Consider the following 15,435-nt stretch of genomic DNA (forward strand, 5'->3'; position numbering starts at 1 on the left):
ATGTGTTTTGTCAGTTGATATTTGACTAAATACTGAAAGGACAAAGTTCAGGGGGAATATTCACATGACAAACTGCAACCGAATTCTCTTCCAGTGTAGGTTGAAGGGCGGTTTGATGTTTTTAGATTAAAGGGGGGCTTATTGCCCTCATGAACAGCTCCATATTTTTTAGGAAACTACGCAAGTAGCTTTGCGTGATTCACATGATTCAAAATATTCATAATCAGTACTTATCTTATATCGGGCCTTAGTGCCTTTTAAATTGATCCTCTGTCTGAGCTGTTTGAACTCCTCCCTCTGTAAAAGCCAGCTTTCTTCCTTCCTTTCTTTGTTGCCCCACAGAAACAGACAGTTTGAGCCTACATGTGTTCACCCTTGTAACAGGATACAAATGACAGAGAATAAGGAAAAGCGTAGCGACCCCGGCAGCATGGAGACCATTCGTAAACCATTTTCCGTTTAAAGAAGTCATCCTAATAGGTTGTTTCTTTACGTCTGACATGTTGCTAGCACCATTTCTATTGCTAATGCTTGTTTATGTTTTTGTTATGATTTTGCCTTTTTTTGTTTCTCTGTTTTTAAATTCATTCATTTTGTGGTCACTTTTGAGTTATGTTATGCCTTTTTTTTGTTTTGTTTCTTTTTTTCTTTCTGCTGTTTGATCAGTGGCTCACACCACTCTGGCAGTCCCCTGGCCCGTGGTGCCAGATACTGTATGTCTGCTGACTCCTCCAAGGTGTACACCATCCCCCAGACCAGCAGCTCGGGGCCAGAGCTGGTACAGGGGTCCGGGCTTGGGCCCGGCTCAGAGGCTTGTGGACAGGCACGCACACAGTCCAGTTGCAAATTCACAGTGGGCGGGAAGGCGACTGATGATGATGATGATGATGATGATGCTGCCCACAGCACTGAGGAACCTCCCAACATTTCAGAGTGTGGGTGAGTGTATGTGAGAGTGAAAGCAAGAAGAGCATGTGTGAGAACATCAGCAAATGTGCAAAAAAACTACAAAAACAAAGAGAGGTTTCAGCTCACGTGCTTCACAGCGATTTTATCACTAGCTAGTAGGCACATTTAAATAAAACACCCTTTAATCGCGCTCTTGTCAGCACATTTTTCTCTGTCTTACTGCTGCATCTCCACCTCAAACCCAACCCCGCGATCAGCCTACACAGAGTGGCCTTGATTGAAGCAGACAGCCACAAAATAAATAAGCTCAGTGAAGCTGCGGACATAATACACTTGGCACATGTCACTTACGGTTATTGATCGCTCCCGTGAAGCCGCGTCCCTGTGGATCGCCAGGCTCGACCATCTCTGCTGGGAGCCAAGCATCAAGACACACACAGGAACACGCACGCTGTCGCACATGTAGTCTGAGGGCCGCCATCTGCAGAATAGCCTGTATCGCACAGAAAGAGGAATGTATGCAATCCTCAGTCTGTAGAGCAGTGATGACTGACTGTATCTGTCGGGTGATTAAATGGTTTTGCTGTAGAGAACAGAGAGCCATTGATGGTGAAAGCGAAACAGCTTTTACGGTGTGAGTGTAGCTGTGTGTGTCTGTCTGTGTGCACTGATTTGGAGGATGTTTGCGAGCGGGGCGTGTTTTGGAAGAGAGAGTGTGAGATTTTGCCCTGGAAGGAGCCCCGTGCTCCAGCTCCCAAGTAATTTCATTTAGGCTGTGAAATTTGCTACTTACGGTTGTGTGATTGATCGCATGCACTGAAGTCATCTTCTGCCGACTTATGAAAAAGCTCCGTAATTCAGTTACCCACCCCATTGTTTGTTTATATATTCCTACCGTTTTATTTCATCTTACATAACAGCGCCTCGTGATAAATGGCCTAATATTACTCACAGATATTGTCCTAACATAATGAAGTTTCTCTTTCCCCCAATTCTAAAAAGTTTTCTCATTTGTTCTAACGCTGTGTGTAAGGCTGGATGTGTAACAGTGCTTCTAACTGTGGGCTCTTTCTTTCTTGCTTCTGCTTCTTGTTTCAGAGGAGCGGAAAGCTTGTTAACCTTCCTTCTCACAATGCTGTCTGAGCGTTCAAGGTACACAGTTAAGAGTGAACCCTGTGGTCCTGATCTGACACCGCCTGCTTACCCCGCACACTGCCCCGCCCTCTTTGTACCCCCACTCCTCCGGTGTCAAGTGCTGGTTCTGCCTTGTGGACCATGCTCAAAGTGGACAGCAACCAGCTGTGCATGAGTGACTGTGACATTTCCACTACAGATTCATACTGCTGTGTACTGTCCATCTAATATCTTCTCAGTCTCTCTGCTTAAATCTCTATTAGACGTTTAATTTTAATAGCCACAACCAAAGCTAACATCACAATTGCTTCCCTTTGGTTATGTTTCGTCTGGGACAGTGTATTCCCATACAGCTATGACTCCACCTCACATTATCTGAAGGCCAATAGAAACACTTTTCTATCTGCGATTAAACTATTTGCTTCTCTCTGAGTGCTGTGAACCATTTCTGCTACATTTTAGCTCGGCATACTAGCCAGCTAACTTATGAGCGTGGAGAAATATTTGAGTCAGTCTAGATACTGGAAGGCATGGTGGTGTGGCGGTTAGCAGCGTCACCTCGCATCAAGAATGAGGCCCTGCGTTCAAATCCAGAGCAAACTCTTAAATAGCTGTAGGTGTAAAAATTGTCATTCTCTCTCTGTTAGCAGAGCAACAGACTAGCGCCCTGCCCAGGTTGTGTACCCTGTGTACCCCATGACAACCTCACATTGGCATGACAGACAATGAATTGAATGGTTGGATGGCTGGTTACATTATTATGTTTTTCTCCACTGTTAGAGTCTTTAGTCCAAAAGAAAAAAAACAAAAAAGCATGTGCATCACTGCATCTATGGCTTGTCCATGATAGGAGAAACGAAAGAAGGCATCACAATATTAAGCAACAAACAACTATCAACACTTATACTTCCTTCTCTTTTGGATCTCTTTGCTGTTTCTAACTGGACTAAGTCTAAAATAATTTTATCATCTTTTTCACAAGCTCTCAGACTTTGTATTAAAAACAGGTGGATGAAAACGTACCTTCTTTCTTTTTCACTGCCCCTTGAGAAGTTAATTATACACTGTAGGCATTTAACAGATGCCAGTGCACAGCAGAGTAATATTTAACTCCAAAGATGAGGGCTTTAATGTTGTTCCAGTTTTCTCATAATTATGGCTCAATTACTTTGGGCGAAAATGGACAGGTCAAGGTAGAGTGGGAAAACAGAGGACTTTTTGCTGCAGTTTTTGGCATCAAACAACGAGTGTACAAAATTCAGTTAACTGCACTTATTTTTCTGCCAAACAGAATAGAGCAAACACGGTACATATATTTAGGAACTGTTCTCCGTGTTGCCAAAAGCTTAATACAGTGCGGCTCTCAGCAACAGTGTCTGGAGGTAGCCGTCATAACTAGGCTGTCCCATCGTCTAACCATCTAGCGAAGCTCCCTGCGGCCACCTAACAGCCTGCCAACAGCACTCAGTGTGTCAAGCTCAGGCTGCTCACTTAAAGCAGAGATCTCACAGCCACATGACTTCACCAGCCTGGTCGGGCACATCTTCCGTGCCCTGTAACCTCCCCCGTAATCTCTCCACACCCTCAGAATCATTTAAATGTTCTCAGACAAAACCCTGCTGACAACCACACTGCTAACAAAACATGTCACCTCTTGTGGGTCCTTCTCCAGCCCTGTCTAACAGCTCTCATGTCTCCCTCTGTTGTTGTTGTTGTGAACACTCCTTTAGTTGGTGCTTTCCACTTGTTTCTGGAAGTCATTTCTGTCCCAAACCCTTGTTTTCCCTTCTACCTCTCACAGTGCTTGGCTGGATTTTATTTGCAGCCTGTGTAATCATGGTTTTGGCACAGTGATGTGGAACAGGGTAAGATTTGGAAATAAGTTCCCTCCCTTGGTCCTTTTCCATCCCCGTTATCCTGCATTCACCTGACTAGCATGGAGCAGGGAAGCGCCTGATGTTGGCATGATAAGACTGATCCTTGTCCCTGTTCTCTAAGTAGCCGGGATTACCTCTGAACCCAAGCTGTGATGGCTCCAAGGCTGCTCCCCTTGGGATGTATTTTGTGTGACCCTAGTGATGAGCCATGCTCTTCTTTGCCCTCTGTGTCATCTACAGGCAGTTGTACGCACAAGAGGCCGCATGCCGGCTCCAGGCCACTGAGCGGGATGGAAAATCTTTGCAGAGACTCTCGAAAGAGGAATACGTTAAAATGATGCTGCCCGACAGCCCACCAGGAGAAGACAGGAGTCGCAAGGTGAGGGCATTAATGAAACCCTAACCTCTAATTTATCATTATTATGATGTCCTGTGTAATATGCAAATAAATATCACTTCACAATTCTGTTATTATACTGACACGATGTATCTACAAAAACCTCAGAAGACTTCCTCCTTTTGAATAAATCCAGCGCAGAACCAGACTGGAAAATCTCTTGCTGGGAATCCAGTGAAAGCAGGACAAACGTATGCTGGCACTGCTGATAGGATTCCTCCCTCTCTCTCTCTTTCTGGACACAGGACCCTTTCAGTCACCACTGACTGGCACAGTGTTTGGTTAATTTAATTTCTAACAAGGGGCTGAGTTTACTCAGTCGGGATGTCATGGATTAAAGGCAGGAAGTTCCAGAGAGCGCATCGATGTTTGATGTTTCTGGGTCCTGCAGTCTCTATTAATTGCATCTAGAGTTCCCTGCACCATCCCCCCCATCCATTATCTACCAGGAAGGGACTCTGGAGATGTACAAATGGGTTATTTTTGGACGCTGCTCAATTCTAATACAAATGCACTTCAGTTCCCTGGAGAAGACAGGCATGTCCTCTGGCACAGACAGGCCTCGTCCCTAACACGAAGCAGCAGTCCTCTGATTTGTTTGTCTTGCCTCCAACCATCGAGCTTATGGTTTACAAAATCTGGCACTTGCAAGACAACTAGGCAGCGTCAGCACCTGTCTCAAATGAAAGCATGCGTGTTGAGCTTGTTTGGATACACATAATATTAATGTAATTTTGCTTCCCACGAATAAAGAAAGTAGCCAGTACAAAGGTGCACTGATTGTCAGATTCACCGAGCAACAGGACCTCTGTTGTCACACTCTCCTGTCAGATTCGGTGTGACAATGTAGTGCGTGGAGCAACAATCTGGGAGGGCACGGGGCCAGACACTCCAAAGCATATACACATATGTTCCCAATAAACACATACTGTTCTTTTCTGGGAGCAGCTTCACTGCATGTTTTCAGTCATCAGCTGGCACATAAAGACATCAAATCACAGTAATTATACGGTGCTGGAAACACGGTTGGTTTATTTCTAATTCTTATATAAAACAGTCTGACCTGATGATTTGCCAGTTAATGAAACAGATTCTATAGTAAAGGTTAACGCATGTGTCATTTCTGGTACTCGCCCGTGGCCTTTCTTTGTGTGGCTGAGCAGGTGCAGACAGATTTTCCTTGCCAGCCACAGTGTCCGCTGGGACGACCTTCCTTGGACAGGCAGACCATTGTGTGGCTGACGTAAAGGAAAGGCCGTTCACAGCTTATTTGCCCACAGTGTTCCTCTTTTGAACCTCCTGTGGGAAAGAAAGAAAAACGATTTGAAAAGGTGGTTGTCCAACACATCCTCCCGAGTGGCACGTCATTGGGTCTTTGTTTGGTGCGGGCAGTGAAGGGAAAAAAAAGTCAGGAAAATCAGGAATATCTAGTTGGATGTGCCACTGCTGCTTTGACTGATAAGAGTGTTGCTGCTCTACAAAAGAATTCAAAGCCCGTACAGCCCCAAAGCAGGCTGAGACTGTTGCCAGCTGAGGTGGATTTAGGCATACTATAATAGTCAATAATCTTGCAGGTTTTTATTAATACAGTATTTTCTCCAAATGTGCACAGCAGGTACAGTTAACCAGTGCCAGGATGTGTTCAGAGAGCTTGTTTTGATGTACTAAATAGATGGCTTTATAAAGAAAAACATTAAGCCCAATTGGAATTGCTTTCATTTGCCATGACTCCATTTATGGGTGCTCTAAATCTGCGCTCTTATGCTTTATATAGGATCAGCAAATCCTGTTTTAAAGTTGTTTTGATGAGCGAGAGCCTCGGGAGTTTAATCTTGTAAAGTTGGGCGGGAAAACTTGCAATAAGAGACAACCTTGTCAAGCTAAAGCCTCTGAGGTGGTCTTTGGAGGCAGTAGATGTGTGTTGCTTTGAATTCCTGTATATATTTCTCACTTTAAAGACAGACAAGATGTTTGTTAAATTCTCACCGTGGGATTTGTCTTTGAAATGGAGATGGCTGGGTGTTGGCTTTGCGGGTTTACTAGTCTAGTGTAGGTTACAGCAGGGTAAGACGTTTACCCATCTGGCCAAATGCTCCGCATATCATTTGTGGCTACTTTTGATGTCGCTGCTGCTGCATTTATGTTAGCTGAACAGCAACATAACGGATGGGATCTGGCTTTGTGGTTTTCTGGCTTTAAAGAGGAGATGCTCTGTCAAAACTGTGGCCAGCTGTAACACAGTGGTGTCTTTGCAGTGATATCCCATGTAATTCTCTCTCCAAAAGACATCCCCTCAGGGTGATGCTACTTTTCAAGCCCTAACAGCTTTTATAGTTGTTTATTCTGACCTCATGCTCTCTTTGATCACAGCATGCATCATTCTGATTTAGCCCCTGCTTGTCTCTGCTATATGAGCTCTCTAATTGCACTATTATACCAAAATACTGGAAGGCAGGCAAACTTCAGATGTGCAGACGAACACAAGGCAGAATATTGTTTTATACTTGCTTTTTTGTTTAAGTTAAATTACCCACAATTATCCTTGTAATTGTCCAGATGTCAGTCTCACACATGTATGCGACACTGTGGTTAGTTCACCCAGTTGTCTGTATCCTCCTCACCATCTTAAAGACTTCTCGACTGCCTCCTCATAATTTTTTCCTTTCTGTCTCGCTTTGTGAAACCTGCACTCTGCTTTAGCATTAAACTCAGCGACTACTTGTTGCCACAGTGGCTTCTGTCACCACCTCCTCCAGCCCTGTTATTCCCCGTCTTCCAGACGCTTTCCAGCTGTGCTCAATCCAACTGCGTTTTCCTGAACGCATAGACTGTAAATGATTCCTGCCACCTCTTCCCCGGATGTTCCCTGTTTAGCCCACCCAGTCGCCCAATCATGTATGCCTCCTTTGCCGAGGAAAGGCACAGCATGGGGAATGTGCATCTAGGATTGTTTTCTTTGTTATGAGTAATGGTTGACAAATTGTTCTGATCTTCTCAGGTATCAGCAGTGGACAGCTTGTCCCCCAGACGCTCGCTGTACCGAACGCTGTCCGACGAGAGCGTGTCCAGTAACCGGAAAGGCTCGTCGTACGCCAGCTCGCACAGCTCCATGCTGGACCAAGCCATGCCTAACGACATCCTATTCAGCACCACCCCACCTTACCACAGCACGCTGCCGCCTCGCATGATCCACAACCAGGGCGCGTCCAACCTGCGGAGTAAGTACAGGCAACGAAATGCTCGACAGGCTGGCTCGGTGAAAAAACACACAAACAGAAGACAGGAAGGCTAATACACACTTTTCTCAATGACGCTGCTGGATTATCAGTCCTCTTCTCTGGCACCGGATAAGAGCTAGGATATCGAGACTCGTTCAAAGAGCCACTTGAGTCCTTGCTGATATCATAAGCACAACTGGTACACACTCCAGCAGCACTCCTCAATATAGCCATCTAATTGGAAATGGGTGAGGCTGCTCGCTACTTGCAAGGGACCTGCCGCTCCGTCTGCATTAAGCAGACACCTGTCACTGCTGGCTAATATTCCCTGCTCCACTGTCTCCCAGCATCCACTGAATATGTATTAGTGATGAGAGTGTGATATGTCCTGCCTGCTGCTTTAGGATCTCTGACATGAACATGCCTATTTTTCCATGAGGAATGTCACAATGTCTGTCATACATAATGTTTCATTCACTCATCAGTCCCTGCCAGCCACCCCTCTCTGTCCCTCCTGTCTCATTTTCGTACCATCCCTTTTCCATCTCCCGCTGCTGTCCTTAGATAGAAAATGGCTTTTGGAAAGATGTTTTTTTTTTTTTCTCTTCGGCCTCTTCTGCCTGTCAGTCTGATGGATTCCTGATTGTTTTGAAGGGTAGTTGAGAGCACAGGCTCTCCCTTTCCCGTACTGAAGCAGCCCCAATTTGGTAAACAGTGAATTACTCAAGCTCCAAGACGCTGGGTAAATTGAAAGGAGAGTGTCAGCGTCACCTCAAGCTCTCTGTGTCTCTTCTCTGCTTCTCCACTCATGCTTTTCTAAATGCCTCTCTGCAGAGTGGGAGCTTGTTTATTGCATTCTCTGTCTTTCAGGGCTGAGAGGGGGGTAGGGCAGGAGGGACAGAGGGGAGGGAAAGGAGTTATTGATTGAAACATGAAGACATTCACTTAGACAAGTCGTTTATTGCCCCTCAGACAGCGACTCGCGAGTGCCACACAGAGAAGGTGGTTTTAATGTGACTCTTGCCTATCATGCTGTTACACAAATCCAGAACTTGGCTTTTCAAAAGGTTCCCAACCTGCTGGAGGATTTCGCCAGATGAGCGAATATAGGTTAGGCGTTTGGCAGGAGTTAGGCTAGACAAAAGCCATCCCGCTTCAAATTGTCTCTCTGGCTTCCCCCCCTCACGCCCCCCTCCCCATTCCTTTCCCCTAACCCCTTTTCTCTGATGCAAACTGATGGGTGACTCAACGATTAGCCCTAAACTCACGCCAGGCCTAGACACTGATCGGCGTGCCTGCCTGTCTCTGCAGATGAGTTTTGGTTCTCTGACGGCTCCTTGGCGGACAGGTCCAAGTTCAGCGACCCGGGCCTCATGCCCCTCCCTGACACTGCCTCTGGGCTGGATTGGTCTCACCTGGTTGATGCAGCACGAGCCTTCGAAGGTAACCAGCCTGGATGAAGCTGCTGGCACCTTGTGTAATCCACTTCTACTCCCCACCCCCTCCTCCTGGCTGCTTAGCGTGTGTGACTGTGTGTTTTGTAATCTGCAAGTGCCCGCTTGCTTGAATGTGCAGATTTGTGTGAGCTATGTGTTTTCTTCTAGTTGCTCCTAAGTGCTTCCGGAGGTTACTTTTGGGAATCCTCCTGCTTTTTGCACCTCTACCCCGGGCCCCTTTGCAATTTCCTATTAAGAACAAAGCCATCATTTCTCAGCACTGACATGGAGCTAATCTTCCCACCATAAGGCCAGCCAGTCATCATTCGGGTTTTCAGAGTGTTGCTGCTTTTCTGTTATGGTTAAGGTTTCGTTTATTAAGTTTGGGATCATTTATGCTCCCCTCTTGACCACCAGATCCGAATGTGATCTTCTGAAAGAAACAGACTTTTCCATTTCGGGGGGTTTGTTGGTATTCAGCTCTGGGACAAGAGATTTAGATATGAAGCTTTCATGTAGACTTATAGGTTGTCTTCCTGTCAAAAACTTAAAGCTGATTATTTTCCCCCCCTCAATCGTACCTTTAAACCACTCATTTGCATCATAATCTCTTTTCTAATTTAAATACCTTTTTTGGACCAGTCTCATGCCGGTGTATTTCCCATTTATCACAGACCTGCGCACATGCCATGAGTATTTTCTTTTTCTTTTTTTCCACTTTGACCCTGGACCAGTGAGCAGGCAACATAGCATGTAATCATTTGTTTGTCATAATTAATGAAGTCTTTTGTGGAGATTCTCCTTTGATGCATTTCTTGCCGCACGGCCCGCAGTCTTGTCATTTAACGAGAGACGAATCAGTTGAGTTGATGCAGAGTCTGAGTGGCAGCGGCAAGGCAGTTGTCACGGCAGCCGAGCTGGCCCAGAAAAAAACGCTGTGTAAACTAGGGGCCTTGTTGCCGAGCAGAAAGTGGCTCGGGGCTGCCATTGTGTCATGTATGTTTAACCAGCTTTGTTTAGAGCCAGTGGGGAAAGAGGCTGGCTTAGATGTAAAGCATTCACGGCATTCATAACCCTTAGTCATGTGGATCCTGAGAGACGGCTCATTTTTATGATGCAAAAAGACAGTTTGGATTAGCTTGCACTATATAGAAAAACAAACAAACTGAAAAAACAAAAACTACTGTGCTCTTTTTGACTTTTGCAAGAAGCAGCAGATGGATGTGAAAATGGGCTTTTTTTTTGGTAGATTTGAACAACAAAGCATGTTGGTGCAGTCGCTGAATGCTCTCGCATGTAGTGTGCATTCGCATAGATTCTCTTCTCTGTAATCTGTCTTTCTGTCCAGTAAGTATGAACCCCGGGTCACGCAAAAACGGCAAGCTGCTTTTCTGCACTTGTCTCCGCTTTTCCTAGAAGTCTTTAATCTTTCTGATGCAGCCATCGAATATGAAGGAAGATGTTCATTCATATGCAAATGAAGACTTGCTCTCCCGTCCCCGACTCATCTGAAAAACCAACTTCGGGCTCGGCCAGCTTTTGTCTTCGAGTGGATTAGCTTTCATTTGGGGCTAAATTAATGGAAGGGTTTCCTTAATCTTTTTCTATGAATATGCAGAACACCCCCCCCCCCCCCCATATCTTTAGCCTCAGATAAGGGCTTGAGAAAGACAGGTTTCTAAAGACACAAGCATTAGGCCTTAAAACTGAGCAGCCCCTAAGGGTAACATGCCAAGTTTGGGTTTTCCATGGAGCTTTGACAAAGCTTAAGGGCCTGATATGGTAAAACAAGCATGACTGGTGTCTTACAGCTCCCTGGGATCCAGCCCATTATGAGCCAAACAGCTGTCAGAGGAAACTTGGAGGGGTGAGGGCACTGGAGCAACACCCCAGGGACTGACTTTATCTGTAGTAGTCTAGAAATGCTCTGTTTACTACCTTGTTCCCTGCTGTCCGGTTATAGATCTCTCAGCAAGGCAGGACTGCTTTTGCAAGTGCACTAAACCAGAGCCATCCATTCATACAAGCCATGAATGAATTGTCCCATCCACTCGGGAATGCCTGTGCGAGTGTGTTTATCTGTTTATCGAGTGTGTTTTAGTTTAACAGATTTCCTGTTTTTGATGTCAAAGGCAGATTATGACCCATTACTTCACCTGTTCTTTTCCCAGACCAGCGCGTGGCGTCCTTCTGCACCATGACTGACATGCAGCGGGTCGAGGCTCTGCAGATCTCGAGAGAGCTGACCAGACGGGTGGTGGAGGCGGAAGGAGCGGCGCTGGGAGCAGAGTAAGCTTCACTGACACACACACAAGAACTAAGTGAATATTGACTGTTAGCTAAACTGTCATTATTGTTTCATTTCGTGTAAATAAATGACTCTTGGCACCGTCCTCTTCTGTGTTACCCCGCGAACAGCTCCCCCTCCACACTCACTGGCAAAGTCAACCAGTTAGAGGTGATCCTGAGGCAGCTGCAGCACGACCTCAGAAAGGTGAGTCCACGTCATCCTTTTGTCGATTATGTTTTTGTCACCTTGGTGCGCTCCTTTCGCACATTAGCAAACGACGCATGTCTGTGTCCCACAGCTCAGATGAACAGACACTGAGTAATGCGTGCCCCGAGGTCTGTGTAATACAAACTCATCCACTTAATTCAATATCCCGCTTCCTTTTCTTATTGTGTCCCAGCCCAACGTTTCCCCACCTACACTAATGTGCTTAAAATGGAGAGAGGAAATGCGCTTTTATCAGAACAGAGGAAGGGCTGCTTTGCCATGTTAATGCCTCCCATTTACACCACGCTGACGAAAGATGGATGTTCTTGTAATAGCGGGGCTTTTATCAGCCTCTTTTGTATCCATTTATTTTTTGCCTCATGTGTTTCGCGTTGATTGCGTGTGTTCACGTGTGTGTGTGTGTGTGTGTGTGTGTGCGCGCCCTGTTTTCAGGAGAAAGAGGATAAGGCGATGCTACAGGAAGAGGTGCAGCACCTGAGACAGGACAACATGCGACTGCAGGAGGAGAGCCAGACCGCAGCGGCGCAGCTCAGGAAGTTCACAGAGTGGTTCTTTCACACCATTGACAAGAAACCCTAAGACACAGAGCGAGAGAGGGAGAGAGAAAGCATGATGGCCTTTATTCCTCACGGGCACCCACTCTACTCCTACTTAAGACTCCCAGAGGATCCACAGGCAAACAAACTATAAAACAAACCATTACCAGCCCCCAAGAGTAATCAAGACGCTTTCAAACAACCCCATGTTTAGGAGACTATTGTGCAGTCCTGGGTGAGAAACCTGAAACCCCGATCTGGACTTTTACTTTTGGGATCGTCCTCTGTCTGAAGCGCAGGGTCGTGTCTGATTTAACTGGTGAACGAGGCTCTTGGGGAAACACCACCCCCACCTCCATCTCCAGCACTAAAGAGGAATCAAGAAAGACGACCCAGGGCCCCGCCTGTCCACGGGATCTTCTTACAGTAGAGGAATGTAAAGCTCATTTACTGTAGTGAACATATAATCTACCTACCTACGTATGTCGCATCGGTCTACTGTACTGTATACTCAGCCGTACTGTATCATACTGCACACACTGTCACACAGCTGTTTCTGTGCCGGCCGTCACGGACACAGGAAAGTATAGAGGGGCGAGGCGAGAGAGAGGAGGGGAGGAATGTACTGGACATAATGAAGTGGTACTTACTGTCCGCTTGCACCAAGAGGAATCCACATGTGGCGCTCTTGAAACGTACGGCGGGGAGGGGGGGAAATGAATGTAGCTCAACTGAGATCTTTCTTTTTTCTTTCTTCTCCTGCTTTCTGGTTTCCAAAGTCGCAAATGTTTTGAGGTTTGCTGTTTTTCAGACTTTTTGTTTCTTTGTTTTTGTTTTGTTTCTGATGAATTCCACATTTTCCTTTCCTCTGTGTTGTAATGTAGGGTCACATGGCAGTAATTTTGATGTTTTAAAGGTGCTTTTCCCTACGCACATTTGTCACTAGTTTCCCTTCACTGTCACAATGTCCTAGCAATAACAAAGTGGTAGTTACAAAACTGTGTTTTGTTTTGTTTTTAATTTAAATTTTTCGTTTTTTAAAAGAAGTTACCACAAGCGTGAAGAGTTCCTGTCGAGTCGCAGTTGTATTTGACGTGTATTTATGAAACAAGGAAGAGACTGTGCCTAAAACTCTTGATTGTCGGTGGATTGTTTCTCTTTGCTTTTAGTCCTTTTTGTAAACACACGCCTTGTCTGTGGCTCACTGATAGAAAAAAAAAATGTGTGTGTGTGTGTCAGAGAGAGAGGTTATGTGAGTGTGTGTGTGTGTGTGTGTGTGTGTAGTTTATCACAGGAAAATGTGTTCTTATGCAGTGGTTTCTAGAGCATTAGAGCAAGCGCCAGTGAACCACACTTACAATGCCAAATGTGTTTATTTTCTGTACATACCTGCCACAGAAGTGTCTTGTATTTAACACCATTATTTAAGCTTATTTAACCTAAAGTTGTTTATTTTATTAAGGGTATTTGTTTTGTTTTGTTTTTTTTTGTTTTTTTTCTCCACTAAGGAGAGATGAAGCTCTGTGTATGTTGTAAAGTGTGTAGCTTGCCGGGGCAAAAAAAAAAGAAAAACAACAACAAAACTATATATTTAAATATATAAATGATGATTTTGGAGATTCCAACATTTGGATGCTGCTAGATTAACAGTTTGCTGGTTTGTATGCTTTTAAAAACTGTCTCTCTCCATGAACTGTCTCATCCCTGGTGAGACATTGGGCGCTTTTTTTGTTTGTTTTTTTTTTAAATAAATGTAGTTGTAAAAATAAGTATTTTGTGCTTCGTCAGTATTTCTTCTCCCAGCCTCGGTACCAAAACAGCGATTTGAGTTTTTTCAGTCTGGTTCACTGTTACTGCTGTTTGAAGTCTGTTTCAAAGAAATGGTTTCAGGAAATAAGAGAAACTTATTCAGCCTCTTGCCAGGGGTTAGATGAGAAGATGCATGCCACCTATTTACAGTCAAAGTTTTCACACGACTCTCTGCAGTCCTGTGAAAAGCTAAGCACACTGCATGACTCAGTAGTTTGCTGCTAAAGGTGCTTCTACAACAACGTAAAGTGCTCATTCTGTATGCTCGTCTGTATGACTGATGGAAGTCGCTTCAGTTCACTGAGGTTTACAGGCAGTCATGTATGCACAGCTCTCTTAAAGTCCCACCACAGCATTTCAGTCAGGCTCTGTTTGGACGTGCAACACCTTGATCTTTTTCTTTTTGTTTAGCCACTCTCATGAACCTTTAGTGGTGTGCTTGGGATCATTGTGTAGAATAATTTTGTATACAGAGGAGTTTGTGGTCGACTCAATGATTGTAATGTGCATCAGTCCTGTAGCTGCAAAGTGAGTCCAAATCATCATCTTTCTACCACCATGGTTGACGGTTGGTATGAGGTGTTTTTACTGATTTGCTGCGTTTGGTTTTTCCCAAACGTGGTGCTGTGCCGACATCTCTAGTTTGGTCTCGTCTGTCCAAAGGTCATTTTTCCAGAAAGCTTGTAACTTATCCAGATGCACTTTTGCAAACCTAAACTGTGTTGTCATGTCCTTTTTAGTTAGGAGACGCTTTCTTTTGGAAAAACCTTCAATGACTTGTTCAGTCATTTAAAAAGAAAAAAAGGGATTGTCATGAACTTTAAGATTTAACATGCTAACTGAGGCCTGTAGTGTCTGAGATGTAGCTCTTGGGTTTTTAGTTTCTTTGAGCATAGCATGGTCCTTGGGATGAATTTGACTCCCAGACTGTCATAGTGTTAACACACACTTAGTATAGTATTAAATTATGTACAAAGCTCTCTATGTGGATCCATGATCAGATCATGAAAATCATTATTTACATGTATGCTTTATGTAAGTAATAATGGTTGTGTTGCATCACCTTTTTCAGCAACACTAAGTAAGAGTTTAGGAACTGAAGAGACACATTTTGTATGTTGAAAAGTAAAATGTTTCTGTATTTCTTGCTTGGAAAAAGGGGTTCAGCAGCTGGATCATGTTTTGTATTTGTATTGTTCTTTACAACAAATCCAACTGTGAAATATTCCTGATTCAGTGCACAAAATTCTACTTAACAATTGGGTGTCTCTGTTTTTGCGAGGATCATGGCCATTCACTATTGGCTATTGTGCTCGGTGTCAGAAATTCTCAGGTTTCTCTTAATCGTTTCATGTTATCATTTCTTAGATGATGAAATCCTGTGATTACTATTATTATTATTTATCTATAAGCATACATATTTATGTTAAGAACATTTATTCTGATTGTTCAGTTGTTTCCCATGCACTGATAAACCCCACAAGTAACTTGCATAATTTAACCAGTTGCTTAAAAAAACGACAACAATTTTAAAAAGTGCAGCTAAATCCTTTTGTGTAGATGAGTCACTATGTTAAATCCAGTTTACCCATTATAGCAGC

At 44.4% G+C, this 15,435-nt stretch overlaps 1 protein-coding gene across 6 annotated transcripts in view; it reads left to right on the forward strand.

The window, feature by feature from the left end:
• The window catches only part of sipa1l2a (signal-induced proliferation-associated 1like 2, genome duplicate a), a 79,603-nt gene extending 65,997 nt beyond the window's left edge, over nt 1-13,606 (forward strand). For 3 of the 6 annotated variants that reach the window (XM_085183688.1, XM_085183689.1, XM_085183690.1), the window contains 8 exons: nt 667-939; nt 2,008-2,061; nt 4,161-4,299; nt 7,316-7,535; nt 8,847-8,978; nt 11,143-11,260; nt 11,390-11,465; nt 11,922-13,606. In XM_085183688.1, coding sequence (XP_085039814.1) covers nt 667-939; nt 2,008-2,061; nt 4,161-4,299; nt 7,316-7,535; nt 8,847-8,978; nt 11,143-11,260; nt 11,390-11,465; nt 11,922-12,068 — 1,159 coding nt within the window. In that variant the 3' untranslated portion in view covers nt 12,069-13,606. The remainder of the gene's footprint in view (nt 1-666; nt 940-2,007; nt 2,062-4,160; nt 4,300-7,315; nt 7,536-8,846; nt 8,979-11,142; nt 11,261-11,389; nt 11,466-11,921) is intronic. The other 3 variants (XM_085183692.1, XM_085183691.1, XM_085183693.1) reach the window with 3 other exon arrangements.
• Nucleotides 13,607-15,435: the final 1,829 nt, after the last annotated feature.

The sequence above is a fragment of the Neolamprologus multifasciatus genome, chromosome 13, assembly GCF_963576455.1.
Source record: "Neolamprologus multifasciatus chromosome 13, fNeoMul1.2, whole genome shotgun sequence".
Lineage (NCBI taxonomy): Eukaryota > Metazoa > Chordata > Actinopteri > Cichliformes > Cichlidae > Neolamprologus > Neolamprologus multifasciatus.